The 25,561-nt window shown below is 40.4% G+C and overlaps 1 protein-coding gene across 1 annotated transcript in view; it reads right to left on the bottom strand.

The window, feature by feature from the left end:
- Positions 1 to 18,369, bottom strand: part of PGM5 (phosphoglucomutase 5) — a 68,586-nt gene extending 50,217 nt beyond the window's left edge. The window contains exons 1-6 of the mRNA XM_062017756.1: positions 17,829 to 18,369; positions 9,687 to 9,849; positions 7,078 to 7,224; positions 4,361 to 4,486; positions 1,811 to 2,001; positions 755 to 909 (exon numbers count right to left, since the gene is read on the bottom strand). Coding sequence (XP_061873740.1) covers positions 755 to 909; positions 1,811 to 2,001; positions 4,361 to 4,486; positions 7,078 to 7,224; positions 9,687 to 9,849; positions 17,829 to 18,089 — 1,043 coding nt within the window. The 5' untranslated portion in view covers positions 18,090 to 18,369. The remainder of the gene's footprint in view (positions 1 to 754; positions 910 to 1,810; positions 2,002 to 4,360; positions 4,487 to 7,077; positions 7,225 to 9,686; positions 9,850 to 17,828) is intronic.
- Between the last annotated feature and the right edge of the window lie 7,192 nt (positions 18,370 to 25,561).

Consider the following 25,561-nt stretch of genomic DNA (forward strand, 5'->3'; position numbering starts at 1 on the left):
TCTGTCAAGCATTAGAGAAAGCTGCTAGCTCTGAATTTAGTAACTTTCAAGGAAGCATCCTAGTATCTTTGCTTTCCAAAGAGCAATCAACTTTTCCATACAAGCTACATTTCACTTCAAAATTACTGTTTCCTGATTAGACACATTTAATGGGGGCAGCAGGTCTTTTTTGTATTCGCAAAGCTATGCAACCTGATCAACACTGAGAAGCAATCTATTTAGTGAATGATCTTTCTACACAGAATATATAAGGCAAAAATATTTAGATTAATACTCTTACGCTGATATTTACAGAAAATTTAGGCCCGGATGAGACTTGTTCAAAATTCATCTGCTACCACAGGATGCATATCCAGCAAATCTTTCAAGAGCAGATTAGTCTTGTCAAAAACAGCTTTAACAGGTTTCATGAGATGTACTGCTAGATAAGGCTATAAACCATTATTTATAAGCAAAGTTATTTGGAAAAGGAATTACCAGTCAAGTGTTTGTGCTCTCAGAAAGATTTATCCTATTGATCCTATCTTCCAGGCTGAATTAAACTATTTTCATCCAAGTACAAGTTGGTAAAATTAGTCTAGGTAAGGTCAAAACTACTAAGACTGAAACTACTTAAAGTCATAAAGCATACAAGGACTGTGAAATTAGAAGCTCTTATCAAATGACTTCATAATTTTGGAATTGCTCTGTAGTACAAAAAGAAGAGATAACTAATGCAATGACCAAGGTGATACAAGTAAATGTATCATCTTACTTGTCCAGGGCTGTGCTGGTAGGCATGCTCCTGCCAAATCCTCGGACACCCATCTGACAAAAGTATGGAATGCAAGATAAATTGGCAGCAATTATAGCCAATGAATCCGATGCGTTAACAAAGAAACCATTTTGGCCAAGGATCATGTAGCGGTCCTGGAGAAGAAAAGAAATTCAAAAAAGTATCTTAAATTCCACAGTAATTTCATTTATTAGATTCCTTGTATGTAGGTAGGTAGAGGAAAAATATAGTAAAACAAGACAGGGTTTGGGTTATTTGCATCTCTCTTCATTCATAATAATTTATTTATATTATCATGGCAGGTTTATAATCTCTCTATCACACCATCACATCCTCCAGCCTTGCAAATCAAAGCTCCAGATCAGTCCCTAGCTTCAGCCTCCTACGTGCCACTTCACTAGATCAGTGTCTGCCAGGGAATGCTTGTGTACAGGAATCTTTTTGCAATAACACGCACTATATGGGGAGTAGGAGGTTGTTTTGTGTTTGCTGACAACAAAAGCAGCTCCTGATTTTCAGAATCCTTTCATCTTTCTCCCACCCTGTCAGGACAGAAAGTTGTCTCTGTAATACCCTGCTGCTTATAGTGCTGATAATATGACATAAACAAACAGAGATTATGATTCAGTGCTTCATTTAGTTAAATATCACCCAATTTAAGATGTTAACCAAAACCAACTTTTTTGTAACTTTGTTACTACTTAATGTGAAAAATCTTTCTGATCTATTTCTGCTCCCTCTTCCTAACCAGAGAATAAAAGTGTTACATCAGTATGAGATAAAATCAGCCTAATATTTAAGAACTGTTGTTCTGCATTTGAATCCTGCTTGATTTGCAGTCATCTGCAGAGACAAATTACAACATATGTGTCTGATTTATGGGCTGTAAATGCTATCATCTGTACTTTAAAGTAATATCGCTTTCAGTTTCAAGGGCATATCAAAAAGCAAATAAATCATACTTACATGTCCCATATCTGACCCTAGACAAAACAACAACTATGGTGAAACCTCCACACAAATCAAAATACGTACTCCATCAGCATCAAAAGCAGCTCCAAATCCATACTCGCCACCTCTCATAGCCTCCAGCAAGGCAGTTGCATATGTTAAATTGGGATCAGGAGGCTGTCCACCAAAATCCTCCAGAGGAATACAGTTTATAGCTGAATTTGCAGGAGCTCCCAATTCATCACACAGGATTCTTCTCACATAAGGTCCCATAACTGCAAAACCAGAAATCTGCCATGCAATCACAAAAGCATATGCTTGACATTCAAATTTTTCACGGCAGAACGGAGACTTACTACTTTCAGCAATTCTATACACCTGTCCTAGCAACAGAACTCAAACTGTTCTGTCAGAGGAGTATGTGATTGTGTCTCCAGTCAATAATCAATCAGCAATTCAGCATTAGAAACACACTTCCCTACTAGTGGAAGCGAAAAAGTAATCACTGAATGGTGAAAGATTTACTCACTATTAAGTAAAGAAATTACCATACACATACAAAGTTTCTTTTCACTAGAATAAAAATAAGACAGTATCCTAATGTGTCCTGGAATGCAAAGAACAGTTTAACACATAATAGCAAAGAAAGTAAACAGTGAGGGAATACAAACACAAAACAAACTTACCTCAGCCTTCCAATTTAATGTTAAAATTATAACAGGTTTGTCCACCGAAGAATTTTACATTTTAGTTACTATCACTTCGATAATAAAAACTTTCTAAAAACTAACTCCAAAAGAACTTCTTTATTTTTGTTAAAGATACAGCTAATTAAGACCCCCATCTCATGCTATTACGTATCCTAATTATCTTATGCATTTGGCAGCTGAATACACACTAACAACTGACTGAGCTCTCTGCATCCCTGAGGCAAGTATGAACAGGTCAGTCACCGGAAAAAAAAGTCATGAGTGATTGCTCACTCTTGTGTTCTCTCACCTACCTTACTGCCAAATCTTGCTAATTGGAGCAACTGGTAACCTGAGGTAAAACTATGTGAGAAACCTGTGTTTAAGAAAATTTAGAGGTAATTCTGTAAAATATACAGTAAACAATGACTCAGGTTCTCATCAAGAGTGGACTCCTGACAAATCATTCTTTTCTATGCCAATGTTAAAACTGTCAGTGTCTACAGCTACAAAAGCATATTCCAGAGTTGCAGAGCTAAAAAAAAAATGTGGAAGACAGTTTGTCCATATACGCATACAGTCCTTTCTTACGTTCACTATATTGTGGCTGGTGACTCACTTTTGGTTAATGCATCTCATCCAGAAAGTCTTTTGATCTGATCCCATCAAGAGAAGGGCAAATCCCAACAATCTTTGGTAGACTACTCCAGTGGTTATTCACTCTTACCCCATAAATGAGCGAGCTACATTTCAATTTGAAAGTGAAACTTCCCACTATTGACTCTTTTTGGTATTTTGGCGAATAGAAGGCTGAAAAAATAGTTTTTCCATGGGGGAAAAAAAAGCGTCACAATTTTCCTTATTCTATAAACAAATATTTTTATATACATTTACAGTATGTGTACTACATATCTCAGTATGGCTGTTTCTCCCAGTAAGATATAAAGTCATAAAGCCAATTCTCTACCACTTTGTAAATAAACTAAAACAACCCAGTCCTCTAATGTTTTTGTGATGCACCATTTTTTCTAACCATGAGGCAGTCTATGCATCTTTTTGAGCATGTGAAATATTTTTCAACACTCAGTTATAGATCTGGACATGAGAGTCCTACAATCAGTTTGAGTAATACTCTCTTCAGCACTACAGGTGACAGGAGGCAGTGCCTTCCTCATTGCTCCCTCTGTATTGTTCAAGGACATCATTTGCCCTTTTTCCATAGCTTGGCAAAACTGGGTGTTCATGCTAACTGTATGCCCAGTATGATCTTTGGAACAGTGTCTATCACACTGCACTAGATAAAGTGGTTTACACAAGCTTTCTAAGTCTACCCAGCTCCCTGTTTTGTAATCCCATTAAAGAACAAAACCTGCTTTATTCAGTGGAACTTCTCTTCCATAAGATAAAGTTGAACAGTGTTACTTACATTCTTATTCATCAAGTCATTACCCAAAGATTTTTTTTCATGATGTAGTCTAAGATAGATAGTATATTGATCTGTTTCCCAACAGTTAATGTTAGTGAGACAGAAGTCTCAGTCAACTCTTTAAGGACTCTTAGGGGCAATTTATTCAGACATAACTAATTTCATACCATTTAGAATTTACTCTTCATAGAGACTACCTTGTAAACTCCTTGGTTACTGCACACTACAACATGCTTGCTTCCAAAAGCAAAAAGAGAACATATATTGAACACATAAGCCTTCACTTCTTCATCGAGAAAGACTAACCTCTTTGCCTAATACAGCACCCAACCCATTGTTGAGATTGCCTTTGTTATTAGTGTGATGCTCAAATACTTTCTTCTTACCTTAAATCTTACTAGAATGTCTGATCTTTATACATTGTACTTTTATTGGGAAACTATTCCAGTGCACCATCTTTATTGGGAAGCTATTGTAGTGCACCTACAATTTTGTCCTAATATCAACTTAAGTTCATACCTCCATTCATAGCATCAATCCTTATTTTAATCTGGTTGGGTCCAGTCAGCAAATTTCTGATTGCATTGAAATCAAAGATACTTCGAAGAAGATTGAGGTAGATATCCACAGAATCTACAATTTCCACTAGAAAAAAATAGGCAGGAAAAAACAATCACTACAGTTCACTCATGGTAGAATATCTCTTTCAGTACAATGTCACCAGCCATGCACCTAAACTAAAATCAGAGCATGCAGGCTCTACATACTATGGATTTGCTCTATAGCCCATAAAGGCAAAGTCACAGACCTTCAGTGATTTCAGTGTGGCTACCATCAAGCCTTGGAAAGATCAATACTTCTTTCCTGCTAAAGCACTGCAGAGGTAGTATAAGTGAACAGTTCCTATTTCATTGAAAATATTCATGAGAGTCTTTCATATCAAAATAACTCTTTCTCATACACTAAATCACTGATCAACTTTTCAAGCTAAACAGAGGTTTATTCACAGAGGATGGAAAATGTCCATACCAAGTTGAAGCTACACATTCCATTTTTCTATCTGACAGCAGTATCCATCTGCATCATTCCATCAGGAGAGATATACAGGCTATTCTCCTTGGTTTTGACAGCTGGAATATCTACCTCCTGTTTGTTGTCAACCTACTACTGTACTTTTGCATTTAACAGCTTCCCGACTTATGAAAGTTAGGCTCAGATACATCATCTCTTCACTAAGGTCTTGTGAATTTGAATTCTACATTCATAAAAGCAGAGAGCTAAATTTTTTCTAGTTCCTTTCAATGTAAGACATTAAACTTCAATGAAAGAATGAAAATAAATTTGTCCTAAGGAAAGCAGATGCCCAACAACTGTTAAAAGCCATGCCTCTCAGTCATCTTGAAACATAGCACATTTCCTGGTCAAATAAAAAAGTGTATATTATGCAAATGTCTTTTTATCTGGCAAAATGAGTATAGTTACAAGTCAAATTATTACTTAGACTCTATCAGCCAGTTTTCCTCAGATACGCTGACCTCATCCTAATGCTCTTCTTCAGGATGACGTGAAAAGGACACAGACACTTAGAACAGATTGTGGCAATCACCTGAACAGAGAACTCAAAAAAAAAGATTCTCAAGGCTGAAAAACAAACTGTAAAACCTATTCAAAAGTGAGTTAATTTTGTTTGTTGAAAGTGTCAAGGATTCACTGAAATTACACTACTGCACATCTTCTACGCTTTGCTTCTAAAAATTTTTCAGTAGTCTCTAAGCTTTACATATATGAACGAATGTCTCAGCTTCAGTGGAGCTCCTCACACATGTTAAGATAAAGTGGGTGTGCTAATAAAGTCTAAAAATTATTTTAGCTTCTGACAAACCCAGCTGGCTTACTCTCAGTTGCTTCATCACCTCTGTACCTTTGACTCACAGGAGTTCATATAGCTAAAAAAGCAGAAGTTTTAAATACATCAGACAGTATCTTCAAATACTGTTAAACCCATTTTCATTCTTTCTGCACTTTTATTCTGTATTCATTATTATGTAAACTACACTTATTCATGCAATTATAATCCAATTACATTGCTTCAGTAGGGATCCCTGGCAGCTCAGCTGTCTCAAGATAGTGTATATTGGGAAGAGATGACTGGGAAATTATTTTTCCTTAGAAAAACATTCAGAGAAATTGCAATTATTTTTAATCTGGTTTTATACTATCTATGGGGGTGAGAGGGGTGTCTTAATTTAGAAAAACACAATTTGATGAGATTAAAAAGTTGAGAAAGTAAAATTTAGAACCGTGACAACCATATGACTCCAGGCTGACACTTGAGCTGAATTTTCTTTGCTTTTTGTTTGACTAAAAAGCTGAATGTGTTTTTTGCAACTAAAAAAAGATACCGTATCAAAAAATGAATTTATCAAAATTTGTCTCAAAATGTGTTTTGGTGGAAAATAAAGTGGCTTTAACTCTAGGACTTTAGGAATGAGGAAGAATTCTTGAGGTCATGCAGAACTTTATTTGACGGTATTTGAAATACTGTCTGGACCCTTTCCTATGTTTTTTACCCCTTCAAGACAAAATGGCTGTGTTAACTCATTTCAAATCAAGTGTATCAAGTATTAATGTGCTTACAATTAAACATGTGCTTAAGTACTCCCTTTACATTTGGAGTCACTGGATGTACAGTGCCTTTACACATCCTACAGTTTTTAAAAAGACCTGAGCAAAGAATGAACCAACTGAGACTCTAATGAACTGTTTTGTCAATTAGACTTCAATGAGGCAAACTATTCTGAGTCTAAAAATGTTTTTGTTTGGTATTTAACTACTAGGAAGCCTAAGTACATATTTTTGGCAAGGATATTTGGCTAAATGATGAGGTCTCATGCACTGAAAACCCGTAACCTAGCTTCCTTATAGAATCACAGATTTAAGTGATCTTAAAGAGTACCTAGTTGCACCCCATGCAATAAACCTCTAGATCAGGCTGCTCAAAGTCCCATTCAATCTGGCCTTGAACATTTCCAGGGATGGGGCAGCACAACCTCTCTGATCAACATAAGCGCAAAAAAACCACACCACTTCCCTACAGCGCCTAGTATTTCAAGAACTTGTAGCAAGACATTTTTAAGAATTAAAGTTCTCTTTTAATAATTACCCTTGATCACACTGCAGTAATTCTAATATCTAGGATCAATGGATATGGTATACATAAAAGCACACATTGATACCTCTGAAAGGTTTGAACTTGTTCTCCAGGTCAAATTCTTGTCTTCCCAGGCGTGATAAATCAACTCTGAGATCAGGACAAATGGCATATTCCTCTAAGGTTTTGCTGATTTGATAGATTTTATCTGAAACCATATCTGGAGCAGGCCCTGTAAAAAGAAAAGTGGTGGACCATTCTGTTTCAAATGAAGGTTCACTGGTTAAAAAGTGAGTGCTAGACCCAACATTTTTCTGACTATACTGGAGTTATTCAGGAATAAACTCAAAGAACTATAGCAAGTAAGGTCTTTTCTTTCAGTGTAACACAGGTTTAATTTTTTTTTTTAATAACATGGTAACACAGTGTATAACTCACAACATTTTGATTCATATAGAGTACTTAAACAATCATTATCGAGCTCAGGGGGGATGACAGAACCAAAAAGAAACCAAGAAACATCTTTATCTGGGTTTATTATTCAAAGACTGCCGTTTTTACTCTACACAGAATCTCAACATATACATTAAAGAAAAGTCTGTCTTTCAGCAGCAGTTTCTGGTGCTTCATACAGCGTTCTGCAAATGTACAGTCATGAAGATGAGATAGCTTTATGTTTCGTATTATTTCATTTCACTTTAAAACAGACTTACCAGTTTGACAGTGGTACTATAGCAGTTTTCCTCCAATGGCTTAATAAAACATATCTTTGGTAGAATTCAAAACACCTTAATTGCTTAACAAGCAAATATGGCCTGGAATAGTCAAGTCATTCAGAAACAGAAAGGACATCTTTATTGTGCATTACATTTACTGTGAATTTCTGAAGCTTGGCTCTAATTGTAAAGATATACTATCGATCAAATAAAAGTTGTAGGCTTGATGCAAATATTACCACATGAGCTATGTCATACATAGTGCAAGAGTTGAGTCTGAATTACAACAAAAGTCCTTTCTGGCTTATCTGTCTCTTCGTTGCTTATATTTAAAGCTACACTTCCACTCTGAAAAATTCCTCTTTTCTCTTTTACATGCTCTCTCTTCTCTGTCTTTTCCATTCTGACTTCTAACTCCTCCACCAATGCTGCTATATTAAGTGCAGCTTTGCCACATAAATTAGCACGCTACACCTCAATGTGCTAGATAGTCCAAGGCAACACAATAAGCAGTAGTCACTTAACTCTTCATTTGTCTTAGAAAATTACTTCTTAATCATCTAACCCAAACTCATCCAAGGGGTGAGGACAGGTTTAATTAGCTTAAGACCATTCTTGATAGATGGATGTACTGTCCTACTGGTATTTCCAGCTAAGGAGATCTCACCATGTTGCTCTGCCTTCTCTCCTACAGCTACAGAAACAAACTGCTTCTGCCTGACCTGAGTCTGCAAAACTGACTGAGCACAGATGCACAGCAACAATAGCCTTAGCAAGGAGCTTGTATGGTGCCTAACCACTCTCTTAGTTCAGAAGTCTTACCTAATACTTAACCAACATTTTCCCAGCTGCAACTTAAATCAATTACTTTTCATTAAATCTCTGACAATTATCATAAAGAATTGAACTTTGTGACCAGTGCTTGAGGAGTGTATTTGAAGCTTAATAGAATGTTTGAATTTTCCTTAAAAAGGCAGAGTACACTAAAAGGAATGCCCCAAAAACTGTAAGACATTTATAAAAACACAGTTTAGGTGTACATGGTGTTTTAAACTTTATAGAGCGCTAATGTACCTAACAGTTTGGCTCTGGTACGTTTGTGCTGTGACCCTAGCTTCCACACTGACTGACCTTACACAGTCCCTTTAATCTCTCTGGGATTCAAGCCTATTCTGCCTATAAAATCCCACTGTTCTAAGCATGTAAGTTTTTCAAGAAGGAACAAAAAGGAGAAGCATCTCCTTCTCCAGCTCTCCCACCTTCAAAACGGAGAGAGAAATATTATTTTAAATTCACTTTCAGTTTTTACAGATGGAAAGCACTCTAAGTATGTGAGGTGTACATAAGGTGTCAGCAATTGCTACCATGATGTTTCATGGGTGTACACAGATCTGTAACAGGTAGAACAGGCAATATGTACCACACATCTACAAGTGTTAGCTTGGTGACTTTGATAAAAAGGCATCAGCTACATACACAGATTCCATGATTCAACAGTGGAATTGAAATAGTTAAAACGGTACAACCCTCTCCCTGGATAAGAACAGTTATTTCCTGGGTAAACATGAGACCTGCTTTCTTCCATACAACACAATGAGTTATACTGCTTACAGCACTTCTGAAATTACATGCTTTAAAGTCAATGCCAAAACAAGCACCACAGAAATATGGGCAAAACTGAGCTGCCTCACAGGCATCTTTATAACAGGATTAAAACTGTTACAATGATCTGGCAGACTATATAAAATGCTGTGAAAACACAAGGAGTCCAGTGAACATTTAATGCTTTTCATACAGACACATGTACAGAAACAAACTCCTCTTACTGAAAAAAAATATATGCACATGTTCTTCACAGTTTTAACAGAATAAATGGAAAATACATAGTTAAAGCCAGCTTTAGTTATCCTTGTCAGCATATTTTCACCACACTGAAATGCAATGTTGTAATGTGTCATTAGGAAAAAAAAAAACCTACCTCCATTGGCAACCTCAAACTTGACTCCAAACTCTCCTCCAGGACCCCCAGGACTGTGGCTAGCTGTTAGAATAATTCCACCAGCTGCTTTGATCTTTCGGATGATACATGAAACAGCAGGTGTGGATAAGATACCATTCTGTCCAATAACCAATCTGCCGATCTAGATGGAAAAGGAAGTCACAGTACTCTCAATGGTGCTAAACTTGTGAAACAGACACACACGTGCCCACGCGCATGCATATATGTACAGGATAGAAATTGTAAAGACCTAGTATGGAATCTGCATTTTTGCAGAGAAACACACCTCCTTAGTTGCATGCTAATCTGGAGTGCTGACAGGAAATACTGTACCCTAGCATATTTAACCCCAGTAGCCTATACATTGACAGTAAAGAAAGAGCATAGCCACAGTAGTGATTTGCAAAGCTCTCAAGCTTCCCATTGGGCTATGATCCTGCTACCAAACCTTTCCAGCTATCACCCCAAACCAGCAAATCCCCTCAAATACAAATATGGCTTATGGTTGACTGTGTGGAGTGGTTTGCACGGTTGAGGCTTCAACTAGCATACAATTTCATGGGGCGGCCTTTCAGTACAATCACAAATACCATTACATACTAGCAACTGTAGTCTCTGAGAGTCACACCTCTGTTACCGACACACTCCTGGATGTCCTGCTCTAGGGAAAGTATTGCTCCCCCTCCACTTATCCGCAACTCCTTGGCTATTCCAGATGAAGAGGGTGCGTTTCCCAGGGCACAGCTGAGAAGTGGAAGTTCCCACCATTCTTCAAAGTAAAAAAAGCTTTCAGGTGGTGTTATTAAACACTGACTCAATGTGTTTGATATGATGTACAGTTCCACTTCGAGGTTCCAATTTCAAAACGTTGCTTTCATCCCCTACAAATATACCACAGTTTCAGTTCAACATAAGCTATCTAGGAGCCAACCAAAAATGTATTTACAAAGAAATATGAAAGAGTTACAGTTCCTGGGAAAAAGGCAGATATGAAAAAAGAGAGGAGGGAAGGGAAGGCTGCTGTCACAGATGAGTACTGAGGTAGCTGATATGGAGCTTAAAAGATACTGACAAAGTTTGTTGATTTTTAATATGCTCATTTAAAGCACACAAACAAAGACTGCACATAACTACTGAGTAGTATTTAGGCAAGGAGGCAAAATCCTTACCACTCTTCATCTAAAAGCAGAGTGGAGGTTCAACCTCAGATTTCCTTCTCCAGTTGGAGGCAGATTTGATAGAGCTACCGTCAGTGTGGAAAAGCAATAGCACAGGAGATGCCTCTTTTCTACAAAGAGCTCTTCCGTCATATACATAAGACCTTCTTCAGGATCCAGTGCTTATATGAAGCCCTTAATGATTATTAAGAAGTGAGGTTCCAAATAATTTCAGAAAAGCAAATGATTAATAGAAGATTTTTTTAGTCTACTTTTGGAACTATTTCAATTTTTTAAATCTACATTGAAATGATCAACTTCTAAGTTACTTTTTTGCTAACCCTCACAAAGCCATTGCTCTTTCACTGAGAATTACAAGATCTGCTTTCAACTTTTAAAGAACGTGCAGAACAACATGTTCTACTAACTGAGATTTCTACCCTAGGATCTGATAATGGGATGATTGTTGGACTACCCGATTCTCCTTTCACAGTTTTTGCAAATGATTTTGAAGCCTATGGATTGTTGTCACAAAACAGGAAAGCTACCAAAATTGTAAGTAACACTCATAGAAAATCTTCAAGGCTCATTTGATTTTCCCTTCCTATTGGGAATATGTTTTGTTTCATTGTCCTTTTTTTTCTCTCAGGTTGGAGCAATCCCGAGGGAAATGAAAAAAAAAGAGAAAAGTTAAGAAACAAAAGTTTTGGCTACTCATTCTTCTACTACAGTGAAAATATTTTCCAGGGGAAAAACAAGTATCCTTTCCAGAAGGGGGAAAAAAAAAAAAGGCAAATCAGCAGAAGCCATATTTTCTGTTTTAACGCTTTCACTGACACGGTCAGCCAGTGAGGGTGGAATGTCTGCACAGTTAACATATATACCATACAGCTGAACCTCATTTCTCCTCATTTCAGTGGTACTGAACAACTTTATTTCCTATTTAAGCCTAATAATATGGTTTTGTTAACCTATGACTGAATAATTAAGAGCCATAGCATCTTCCTTATTATAGAACCTGACACCAGCCATAACATAAATACCTTTGATTATTTGTGAATACAATTTTCCATGAGGAACAGGTTAAACATTAATGCTTGTGCACTGTGACAGCATTTACTTGTGAGACTCTGTATCACTCTCCGACTTCATTTCTCTTCTGCCTTCCCTCTCTTGCTTTACACTGAAGGTAAAATTAAGCAATAATCTACAGTATGTTTATTTTTAAATCTCTCGATTTATCAAAATTTACAGACCTCAGGAGCAACAATAAAAGTCTATTTCCTCCACTTCTAGCTCCAAGCCAAGTGAGGCAGCTAATGAAGTGCGTTTCACTGATTACAGAACAAAACTAGTACCTCTCTCACTGATCAGTCATTTTCATATTTATGCAATGTTTTTTTCTATCCTTTCTTTTGTGCCTCTTACATCTCTGAATGCCACATTTACAATTATTCATTCAACTGTTTTGAATACTAAACTACTTTAATAATATTTTCTATACCACCCTACTCATTATCACAGAGTAATAAAATTCCTACATTGTACAATATGACCATTTTGGGTTGGTTGTTTTTGCCAGCAGAAGTGTTTCCAGTTATTGTGGGACAACAATGGACAGACTTGCTTTTACCTCAGAAAATGCATAGGGTAAAACCCCATCCATCAGAAGAGGCACTAAAACCATTAGGAGCTCTAGCACATGCCTTGGCACACTTTAGAATCAAGCTCCAGAAAAAAATAGCCACATAATTCACTATTTTACTTAAACCAGTGCCATGTAAGTAATTTGAAAAAGGGATTTTATTTATTTTTTTTTTAATTGTTCTGAATTTGAGTGTGTCCTTTTATGGCTTCTTCTCAGTTCAAGAAGCAGCTTTTGGACAATATGCCATGTCATGCAAGACTGTTATATTTATGTTGTCATTTAATCATTACTGCCAATTGCACTGAAGCATTAGAAAAAAACACAGAACACTAGAAAACAGACTTCAAGAAACTCTCTTCCAGTATATACAACAGGCTACCCGTACACCTTTATTATGGAAAGAAAAGCATGATGGAAATATACTGAAAATGTTTATTTTGAACACTGGTTATCCCTTCCTAAAACTATGAAGAATGTAGAAAGCTACAGCAATCACTCAGTCTTCCATATACAGCTGTCAGAAATGGGTGGCAGTTCTTAAAACAGTACTGTGTTTGGACAGGCAAAAGGAAGATGACAGGAATCACACTTCGCAAAATCTTTGAAAACAACAACACTGAATCGATCTGGAGATATTTGAGTATAAATCCATTTCTACTTGCATATAGGCTTATCACAAGCACATGTTCTCTGCCTTTCTAAATCTAAACCAGTAAGGTTTAGATTTCAGCCTCATGTACACCAAAACTGTTTGGTATTTTTTTAAGTAAGTAGAATAACTTCTGCTATTCAGAATGCATAAATTACCTGGCACTATCTCTTCACCGTATTGTCATTTTTTTCCTGTTGAAGTGATATTGCACAACCCAGTTTTCCCATCTTTGGATGCTCAGTATTAATACGAGCAGGAGTAATTTGCTTTGCCTTCAACATTTATCACTAGGCTGTTATTCCTGTACTACTTAGAAATCTTATGTATTATACTAATTCCTATGCTACAGAAATACTACAATATTTAGTATTGTAAATGACATATGTTTAAAGTGAAATTATATGAATGATACATGGATATTGTATTTGCAGTGACTACTGCAAAGACCTTCAACTTATGTGAAGATCTTCAGTGCTTTTATGAAATACCCTAAGGACAGTGCAGACCTTAGAATTGTACAGACACTACCCACGTTCCTCTGCTGTCTTTATTTCAGTGGTGGTAAGAATGCACAGCCCCATCCCGTCTTGGCCCAGAAGCTGTTCATTTTGCCTCTGAAGCAAATACTAAATTGATATTCAGTTCATTTTAAGCAATGAACCCTTGGATGCACAGACTTGTCACAATCAAGGCTAAACCAAAGAATGTCCATGTACTGATTCCCAATTAAAGTTCCAATACTGTCCTGAAAATCTTGGGCAGTTTCATGGCATGAAAATGTTATCTTTGGAATTCAAAAACTTGCATGGCTACAAGATCACAGGCATGTAATGTCTCTGCTAACACTGTGGCCCGACACCACATTCTATTTTGTCACTCTGCTTTTGGTAGCAACAGCAGAAACAAAGACCACGATCCTGAGCAAACTGTTACAGCTGAAAGAACAGTCACCCTAACAAGCACTTTACAAGAACAATTTTATGCAATATTACCACTTGCAGCTGTGCACTTTCAGATGATTCAGTTGATTATAATGGAGTCACTTAATGCTTTTTTAAATTATTTTTCCCAGTAATCTCTCACATGCCTCAGTCAATTAAACTTGAAAGAACATGAAGCAAGCAGATTATATCCCATATAGCATGGGGCTGTGCCTTCCTGTCTGTTACAACAGTACCCTAAAGATGACTGAGTGGCACAATCAACATAGAAGTAAATACATCCATCATACAGGTCCAATGAGAGAAGGCAAGATTTGCATGGAGGACCATGGAAAATAAAACAAACATGGCATCATAAAGAAGACAGTGGGCAAACTCTCTGTCATCTCAAACTTCTACAGCATTACTAGCAATACTCTGGGAACTCTCTAGGATGTTGCCATGACTTCCTATATTCAGAGTATGACCACTAGTTTCCGATCTGTCATGCAGACCCAGAGCTTCTCATTGAAACTTATCCTAAATTTTGCATCAAAAATGAGACACTACAGCCAGTTGATGGGTCTAATGGAATATTTGCATTTAATTTGCAGTGGAATTGCATTATAAACAATGGAGCCTTTTACCTCAGCTCCTCCAGAAATTAAAGTACAAGGACATTACTAGTGTCAGGTCACAGGTGAAAAGGGAAATCGAGCCTCAGATACTCTATCACTCCACTTTGCAAAACTGCTTGTTGACACACAGAATGGTACAGAACTCTTATGTCTGGCTTTCCTCACACTGTCCCACCCTCCCAGGACATGCAGCCCCTTACTCAAATGTGTTTGCTGCAGCTGTGTGATCTGTTGAACGCTGACCCTGGTTTACAACCTCCAGCTCTGAACAGCAAGATTTTGTGGAGCATGTGCACATGTAGCAGCTACCACCAGTGGAAGCCTACGCAGGCTATAGCTGTGGAGGAAGGAAGCATGTACCTTCAATCCCAAGCTGGAGGGCACAAGCCAGAGGGACTGAAGATGAGAAGAAGTCAGGGCAAGCACTGGCAACTGACCAGGCAGGGGCCTCTTCTCATTCCTTGCCAGTTCCTATGCCAACTGTGCTAGGCTATTAACATAGGGGGAATGCAGGGTGAGTCACCAAATTAGAACAAGGGGAACCTAGCAACTCTAAAGGGCAATACATTTACAGTTGATAATAAAAATCCCTTTTTATTTTTGTACTCAGCAGGCACAATTAATCATAACACTCCGTGTGCATCTTCCAGGAAGGAGATGCAAAAGTTCAGTTTATCAGTACTACGTGGTTACCCCTCTCCTGGCACTCCAGTGTGGCTAAAGGTTTTGAATGCACGTTTCATCCAATCCTGCCTACACTAGCTCACTTCTTTCCTTGTGATACTGGCTACATGCCTTCTGATGACATTAACCTAATCCAAAGGGAGAGATGTTTGCCCTCAGAAGTATTCCCTTCCTCTCTGCCTATTTACATAGCATAGCAATGAACAATGCCTAACAAAGGTTTAGATATTCACCCTGCAGATGAATTTTAAGAGCCAAAGAATAAAACATGCCAACAGTATTCACCAAGTGTGCATGAAGCTTACACATTTACAGGGAGCTTGAGAGAAGTAAGGGTGAGCAGACAGATGATGACAGAGGACGGAGCATTAGCATAAGAAAATGGGAAGTCTTTTCAGTATCAATAGCACCCCACCAGCCAGCCTGATCAATTTGTGAGGACTGTGTCAATCATAAAGAGTATCATGCTTAAATTCAGATATTTGTGGGACCTATGAACATAAAAGCTTTGGGCCTCAGAAAACACCGAGGAGAAACTGTGTTTCCAAGAAACTTGCAGTAACTTAAGAAAGAGGAATCACTACTAGAGCAAGGTGCCAGAAACATCTTCTGCAGTCAAAAAGACATCATCTTCAGGGGAAAGAGAGCATCATTGAGGAGCAGAAGGGAGGCAAGCTAACATGAAAAATTATTTGAGAAGGCATCCTGACATAATATAATCGGACTGGCAAATCCCTGTTTTTCTAAACCCTAGACTTGTTGTTTTCCTCAGCACTTCAGTACTTGTGGTCACCTTGTGGCTGCCATCCTCTCTGTAGCTTCCACCAGTGTGAAAGGGCTGGCAAGGACCTCAGCCTCAGCAGGGCAGCTCTTGCTGTAGGGCTCTCGCTTTAGCTGTTTCTGCACTTTATCTTGCCTGGTCGACAGGTATAATTCCAGCAGTGAGGCTTTCTCCGTTGAGTTACGTGGGGGAAGGGGCCAGGGAGCAGCACGCCTCCAGCTCCCATCCTACCTTCCTCACAGCGCACCAAGCACCAGTCCACTCCCACTGCTCCACACTTGCTGCTGGCACACTCACTCCCTGCCACTGCACACCAAACACCACACCCATCCTCGTCAGTGTCCCCACCTTTGCCGATGCACCCTCCCGACAGCCCTGCTCACATCCTGGGCCAAATAAGCCTCAAACTCTACCAAGCCCCTGCATGAACAGCGAGTTTGACAAACCTAGCTCATATATAACCCATCCAGTCTCCAGTGTCACTCAGTGTCTGCTTGGTAGTATGGGCATGGTGAGAATGTGCTTTAGAAATAAATTTAAAATACTCATTATTTATACCAGGGTGGGTAATCCATATGGGTCGTATCTGACAATAAATCAGTGAGGAAAATGCAAACACAGACACAGATCCCTTTCAAAGGTTAAAGACTTCTTGGTTATGAAACATGACTGCATGGAGCTTTTGAAAACAAAACTACAAAAAATAAGTTCATCATCAAAAAAAAAACCCAAACCCTATAAAATGCTATCACTTCTTTTGCTAGATGTCTAGGGGTCCCTTCCAACTCCTACCATTCTATCTGGAGAACTGATTTAGCCATCACAACAGGGGACAGCAGCAGCTTCACCTCTGCTTCAAAGTAGGAACATCAAGCCTATGATAGCTGCTATTTCCAGCTTTCTGAACATACACACCGGCCGAATAAACATGTGCATATCTACCAGAAGACATCGGTTCTTCTTGAGCTCTCTCTTATTTTCAAAACTGCACAAGAAAAGCTGCAATTCAGTGGTATTTCCCGCTGTTGTCTTCTTGAACTTCATAACTTGTTCACAAGTGAACAGGGAGAAACAATTACTTACTTAAGATGCAGCCAAAATGCCGAATTCCCCTCGATTCAGTAATATCCTTTTTCTTGAATATTTCTGAGATCCTGAACAGGAAGGAGTATATAGTATCTCTGACACCTTTGTTTCCCATGTACTTATTTTTGACTCTGCTACACTTTCTCCTGCAGTGACAACAGTGTTTTTCAGCTCCTGCTCCTGCCTCGGTCCAAAGCAAGGTGTGAAAGCACATGGCACGGCCAGCAGTCGCCTGAGGTTATCGCGATCCGCTCCGTTATCCACAGATAATACAAGCCGCAGCCCTGCGCACGTCCTACCGGGCGGAGGAGCCGGCACCGGGCTGACTCAGGCACCAGGCGCGCAGACTACGGGGACGCGGCCGCATACCATGCTCGCCTCGTTTTTATTTGAATACCCTCTCCCCCGCCCCTGCTGCCCTTCGCAAGAAGCCGCTTGGCGCTGCCGGATCAGGCGCAGTGCGCGACCGAGAGGCCCGGCCAGCGGCCGGCTGCCGGCTGCGCGCCCCGCGGGGCCGGCGCGGGTTCGGCGGGGAGCGCGAGGGCTGCCGCTTACCCCATTGGCCGCGGCCATCTGGACGACGATCTCGATGGCCGTCTTGCTGAAGTACCTGCCGTCGCTGCCCACCACCATGGTGCAGCCCTGGCGGTCGCGCAGGTCGACGGAGGAGAGGAGGCTCTGCACGAAGTTGGGCAGGTAGTTGCGCTGGCTCTCGAAGAGCCCGGTGGGCCGCCGCAGCCCCCCGCCTCCCGTCGGCCGCTGGTCCTCGTAGGGCGCCGTCGGCACCGTCAGCACCGGGATGGGGGTCCTCTCCATGGCGGCGGCCCCGCGGCGCCCCGCTGCCCGGCTGTGGCTCCGCTGGGGAGCGGCTGCCTCTCTCGCAGGCTGCCTCGCCGGCTGCGGGGCGCGGGAGGAGGCGTCTCCGTGGGGCGGTCGGGCGTGGGGCCAGGCTCCCCTCACGGCCGCACCCCCGCGGGCCAGAGGTGGGCCGGCTCGGCGTTTGACGGCCCGCCGGCGGGAGCCCGGCGCCGCGAGGGAGCCGGGGCTGGCGGGTGAGGGATGTGTGCTGCCCCTGCCCCTGCCGCTGCCGCTGCTCCTGCTCGCGCCCCGCCCGGCGGGGCCGCGGCGGCGCCTGTCGCCCGCGCCGTAAGGGTGCCCGGTGCTTGCCAGGCCGCTGCCGTCAGCGACTGGCGGCCCCGGCCAAAAATAACCGTGGAAGGCGAAGCCGAGAATCACGGGCTCCTGCCAGGGAAGTAACTGGAGGCGGGGGGGGGGGAGATGCAGAGGGCGAGCCACTGCGGCACACTTGCTTGGGGGGATCACGCTCTGTCAGCGCCGGCGCCGGCCCTCCAGCCCCCGACACGCAGAGAAGCGGCCGTCGGGCTCACCTCGCGGCAGCTTCTCGACCTCAGCACCTCAGCTCTTACAGAGTGGGGGTTTGTTTTGGGTTTTTTTCACAGCAGGAACTGAGTACTACAGGAAGGGTCTGGCCTGATGGTAGGATAACTGTCCATGCAGGTTTCTGCCTAGGCTTACACCATGTGAGACTGAACAGCTCTCTGAAGGCATCTATCCCTTAGGAAGACCGTCCGATATTTCATACAGATATGGTGAGGCTTAGTTTATTGACACGTGTATTTGCTCTGCCTAAATTAAATGCAGAGGTAATGGCACTGGCAATCGGGAAGATACCTGACGTTTCCCAGTATAAAGGCTGTGTTTACAGATGCCTGTGACTGTCAAACATCAGATGAAATTTTCCATCCAAATGCTTGCTTCACACTGGGCCCTGACAACAATGTTTTGCTGGAACAATTACATTGGCCAGAGATTTGGAAAAAATACTCGTGTAACCCACGTTATTCTTGTGCTTAGGAAATCCCTGGCATAGGCCTGCACCTGAGCAAACAAAAATGATTTTGTACAGCATTCTTGGAGTCTCTATGAAGGAGTCTGCTCATCACCTGCTTAGAAGCATGACGGAGCATCATGGCTCAGCCAGACACCTTAGCTGCCTTACAAGAATTAGCCAAGCACATATGAGGTAAAATGCTTTTGTCTGTTCCTACATAGACAAAGAGCTCACCAAAAGTCAGTGTGAGTCACCTGATAACCAGAGGAACTCAGTGGAGGATTTGAGCCATATCTCTGCAGACTCTTCACTAAGGTCATAGCAGATAGAGGGTAACAGTTTAAGATGTGATTGTCTGCTGCTCATCCATGCCTTTGGCAGAGACCACTGCTGGAACACAATACATGCTACAGTAGGCAAGGCCCAACAGTTTACTTTAAACTAATTCCCTGAAGCAGACACGGGAATTCTAACTCTGTTGAAGAAACATGTACATATGGGCCATGTAGTCTGGAAGAGGACCAAAGCAGATCTAGGAAAGCAGCAGTCTCTTCTTTGGTTAGACCTCCTGGTCTGTAGTTGCATTGGTGGCGATTCAGAATGTGTTTTAAATAGTGAAAGGAAAAATTCTGCAGTATGAAAACACCGATTCTCACTTCCCTGATGTAAGCAAGGCACAGCTATTGAGGAAGTTGTTACATCTCAAATAATTTTTACACCTGAAATAATCTTGAGCACTACTGCCAATAAAGCCATGACACACAGTCTGCATCAGTGAAAGCTGAGATGGAATCAGAGAACTGCTATCTACCACAGCAAGTATCCAACAAGGAAACAACAGCAAAGGTAGCAAGCATTTAGAAATAAAGAAAATAGGTCCCAAATGCCAAAAAGGAAAACACGTGATCAAAGTAAGAAGTAAAGTAGTGGTCTTTGAACCAGAATTTACAGCATTTTTCATAGGGATAGGTGAAACATGTTCAGCATTTGGAAGAAAATACTGATCAGTTTTTAAAACTCTGCAAACACTGGTGTTCCCAGAATGTACATTTAAGAGGGACGACTAGTGAAATTTTCCAGAAGTTTTTGTCCTCGCTCATATCATTTACATAAACAGTGCTAGAGAATAAAGAAAAAGCGTGTTTTGCCCATCTTTTCAAGCATCACCCCTCAACGGCTCTATGGGGAGTGTAATGAGTTGTAAAGAGCACTGTAAATTTCTTAGTTCAAACTTTGGCTGTGCTTGAGATAAGTGCAAGCAAAGTTTATGTGACTCAGGTTCCCATATTCATGCTATTTCTTGAGGAGCTCTGGTTTTCTTTAAAAAATGAACCCACAAATGAATTTATCAGCCTTCCCTGTAGCAGTGCAAAGCACGAAAAAGTTCATAAGGAGAGCCTGAGCATTCCAGCACAAAAGCTGAAGAAAAGGAACAATCTTTTAACTTTTTTTTTTGTAGTAAATGCTTCCATTTTCCAGCAGCTGGATTAACATTGTGTTGATACCTTTATATATGGTATATTGCATCAAATTCTCATTTATAGCAATGCAAGTTGTTCCCACAAGTAGTTCTACTCTCAGCAGGTTTCATTGAAAAGCTGAGGTCTGCGTAAATGGCCAGCATTGCAGTGCATGAAGTGATCACTGCTGTGTATCTCTAACAAAGGAATAATTATCAATATGGGATAATATTAAAAGCCTCGAGTGTCTTCTTGGAAAACAATAGCTAAATATATTCTTAGTGCTACCATAGTGTGTTGTGAGTTAGGTTATAAAAGGTTGTTAAAAAACAAGTTCATGGAGTGATAGGATACGTGTTAAATTTGTTAAATTTCTAAGTAAAATAATTACTTTTCTGACTGACAGTTTTGCAAGCTTGCTGTGTCGTATGCTATCTTGTTCAGGAACATTTTAACCCCTTACTTTGATTCTTAAAGCTCATCAGTTCCTGAGCTTCAAGACATTTACTGTAACTCATTTGTCTTGTGCAATCGGCTAAGGCAAAATTCATTACTTTAAGAGTATAATTTTAATGTTTCTTTATCTTTTTTTAGCAGCATGGAACAAGTGTCTTTCTTTGTCACTTTAGGTTAAATTTTTTCATGCACTGAGCTAGGCTTTGGGTTGTTGTCTGTGTTGACTCAAAGGAAGGAAATTTGCCCTACGGCAACAGAAGCCCTCTAAAGTCCCATAATTACTTCTAATCGACTTTACCTGATGTCAAGAATGTCACCTCTGCGATACAGCAGAAACTACTAATGGATCTTATGGAAGCCCAGCCCAGCTCTAATTTGATGCTACTCTACAAGAAATTGCTGTGGACCTGAAGCTTACTTTCCATTAAGGAAAAATCTTTGGTATTGGCTTTCAAACTTTGTGTCAGAACTGTTACCAGCACCATTAACTACGCAAGTTTTGCTCCTTCAGTTGCACTAAGTTCACAGTTCAGCACACAATTTAGACAGAAACATACTTTTTAACAGTTGTTTCATACAATATGTGTTTGTGATAGAAATGTGGATACTCAAAATTAATTCAGGCGTTTCCCACGGTGCCATATCTTGCAGTTCAAATTCTCACTCTGCTACTGAACTGGAATTTCCGATTACTTTATGGCACAATTATCATTTGAAGAATAGCATACAGTAGTGTTATAAGATGAAGATTGTTAACTTTAGCTATTGAAAAAAGCATTTTGCAAAAAAAACTCTAAAAAGAAAATGTTGGCTTATCAAAACTGTTTGAAGAAATGTTGAACTTCAATTAATATGTTGTTTTGCTAGTAAAAGCAAAAATAGGTTTAGACCCAGTGCTCCTAACTGAGGCATTTCCTACTTGAGGATACTTTGTTTTCTTTGACTTGCAATGACTTTGTTTCCAAAAGTAAATTACTTAGGGATTTAAAAAATTAAAAGAGGAAATAAACCTGAAAATTTTGATATTTTGACTGATTTGATCTGTCCTGTCTTTTAGTTCACAAATGGAAGCTTTTCTATGTAAGCCTTGCTATAATGTTTAGTAAAGGCAGAGGAAGTGTATTTTATACTGCTATGGGAAAGTTAGATCCCTTGTAGCAGAGCTTCATTGAGAAGTAGTATTTCTGATCCGATGGATATCATAACTCAATGAGGTTATTTTCTGGAAATTACACTTAATCACCAGAAAAGGCCATATTTCACTACAGCTGTCTCTAATTAATGTGAAACAGGGCTATTGTTCTAAGGAACGGTTTCACACAAACTTACATACAAATTGATTTACAAAACCCAAACAGGAAATTTGCACAAAATTATAATTCTCATCATTGACAACAGATTTACTGACATGTCAGCAATTCGTGGTGTTGTGGAAGTCAGGTCTGACTTGCAAAATTGTCTGTTACTATCTGTCAAATCAGGAGAATCAGGAAAGGAAAGAAGGAACTAAGGAAGGGAAAAAGATCACCAGTCGTTAACCTAATGGAGAAAGCAATCTTTGTAAAAAGAGCATCTCCAAAAATGCCCAAAGACTTAGTTGCAGAGAGCTTATTGAAATACTTCCATGTATATCAGAGAAAATCGAAATGAATGCCCATTTCAAAACTCTTAACAATACGCCTTCTCAAATTAGCACTTTGGATGTCTTGGAATCGCCTGCAATTTTTTATTTTCCAGCGTTACTGACAGACCAGTGGCACCATTCTTGTTTTCAATGAGTGATTCCATGGGAATGCTCAGGTGAGTGTGTTGCCTGCTGGGCCACAACGAGGTGTTATGCAAGGGCATGAACAGATCCATCATATCGCGATTCTTGCCAGTGTGTGGGAGGTAAGCAGAATCTGAACATGGATCCAAGCAACCATCTTTGTCCCAGCTGTAGTCCTGCCAGTCAGTTTAGCAGCTTTGCTGCTGGTCTCTCCTCCACTGCCAGGGCTGGAACCAGCAGGGGAAGCAGCTGACACACTAATTCTCCTATCGCCTTAACAGCAGCTTAGAATGTGGCTCACCAGCATGGGAGAGGAAACAAGGTGTAATTCGTGGGAGCTGTACAACATCTTTTGCTGGATGTCTGAAATCAAGGGCATAGTGGGTGTGCTTCTGCACAAATCACAGCTTCTTATTAGGCAGCCTGTCTGGATTGGCACAGGAAGGAGAACAAGAAGTAGAATAAATGCTGCATTGATGAAAAGTCTGTAAGTAATATACGACTCTAAGTTTTTTTCCCACTATTGTTCAGTAACCCCTGTTTGACAGCTGCTAGATTCAATCATTCAAATAAGCTGTAAAATTAGTACAATTATTTGTGCGCACATTAGACACCAATATTAGAGACTTACTTAGTATATCTGCACAGGGCTTCTTCTGGGAAGGCAGTATATTTTTCACTTGAGTTCATGTTGGGATTTAGTACAGATGTGAGATTACTTTTTTCCCAGTGTGGGAATTAAAAATAAACTAATAGCAGAAAGTTCAGGATAGGGTAGGATTACAGACCATCAGCACATGCAGTGTGTTGCTATCAGTTAAGTACAGATTAAGTGCCATGATTCAAGGTTAGAAAGAGTTATTGACGGAAGTGAAGAAGGGAAAGGCTAGGGACAGGAAAGAGCTACAGTCTAGTGACCTCCTCTCTCAAGAAAGGAGAAGGCAATTGGAAAAGACACTCCGGTATGATTCCCTCATGCTACTCCATAAACATGGTGCCAATATAGTTAATGCCCAGAATGAACATAGAAGAGATGCAGTCCCAAAAAAATCATGTCTCAAGAAAGGAGAAGGCAATTGGAAAAGACACTCCGGTATGATTCCCTCATGCTACTCCATAAACATGGTGCCAATATAGTTAATGCCCGGAATGAACATAGAAGAGATGCAGTCCCAAAAAAATCATGTCTGATATGGATCTGATGTGAGTTCTTCACAAAATCTGGAAATATACTTCAGCTATCTAAAATGCTAATGTTCTCTAATACTAACATTTCATAGTTAACTAATGAAATTCCTGCTCAGGAACTGACAGACTCTATGAGTCTAACACAAGCTTTGGTTAAAAGTGCTGAATATGAAAGGATGCTTCATGTCCTTAGTTTTGCCCACTGTCAAGAGGGCATATTCTTTTTCTAACTGCAAATAATTAAATCAATCTTACTATATGTAAGGTTAAGTGTGCAGCCACCACAGTCTTGGTAGACTATGTGATGGAGATAGACACACTCTGCTTAAGAAGCTGTACTGCCAAGTGAGCACCATGTCATCAAGGTTTGATTTCGCAGGAGGTTATGCTGCATACACTGTGGAAGCTTTACACTTCCATTTGTGGCTATTTACCAATTATGTCACAAGTTAAGAGTGGAATCTTTATCCATATGACTGGCATTCTGGCACACGATGAGCAAAGAATAAAACACAACCTGCAAACTACTGCCACAGACTTGCAGATTTCAGTCTGACTTTCAGAAATGCTACCACTGCATTCAATGAGAATGAGAGAAGACTAAGCTCTCCAGACTGTAATGCTCACAAGTGTGACAAAATACACCTTACAGATACTGCCAGCTGAATGGCCTCTTCCACATGATCACCCACTTGTGCACGGAAGAATCTTGGCAGACAAATTACTTCATGGTCTAAAGTTCGCTCCTTACAAGCTAGCACATTCTCTGGGTATGTTCATCCTTTTCAGTAGTGGGATTACTGAGTAAAACATAAATCTCATCTGAGGCACAATGATTTGATCTTGGGAGCAGAGCAGTAATAATACAGAAGTGAAACATACATTTTCATAGAAACATAGAATGGTAGGGGTTGGAAGGGACCTTTAGAGATCATCTAGTCCAACCCTCCTCCAGAAGCAGGTCAACCTAGATCAAATCACATAGGAATGCGTCCACACAGGTCTTGAAGACCTCCAAGGAAGGAGACTCCACACCCTCCCTGGGCAGCCTGTGCCAGGGCTCCCACATCTGAACAGTGAAATAGTTTTTTCTTATATTTAAATTAAACTTTTTGTGTTCCAGCTTCATCCCATTACCCCTTGTCCTGTTGCTAGATACTATAGAAAAGAGGGATGTCCCAACCTCCTGACACCCACCCTTTAGATGTTTGTAAATGTTAATGAGATCCTCCCTCAGTCTCCTCTTTTCAAAACTAAACAGCCACAGTTCCCGCAGCCTTTCCTCATAAGGAAGATGATCCAGTCCCCTGATCATCTTGGTGGCCCTGTGCTGGACTCTCTCCAGAAGTTCCCTGTCCCTCTTGAGCTGAGGAGCCCAGAACTGGACACAGGACTCCAGATGAGGCCTCACCAGGGCAGAGGAGAGAGGGAGAAGTACCTCCCTTGACCTGCTGGACACATTCTTCTTGATGCATCCCAGGATGCCATTGGCCTTCTTGGCCATGAGGGCACATTGCTGGCTCATGGTTAGTTGTTTATCAACCAGAACTCCCAGGTCTCTTTC

Source organism: Colius striatus, chromosome Z (assembly GCF_028858725.1).
Source record: "Colius striatus isolate bColStr4 chromosome Z, bColStr4.1.hap1, whole genome shotgun sequence".
In the NCBI taxonomy this organism is placed as follows: domain Eukaryota; kingdom Metazoa; phylum Chordata; class Aves; order Coliiformes; family Coliidae; genus Colius; species Colius striatus.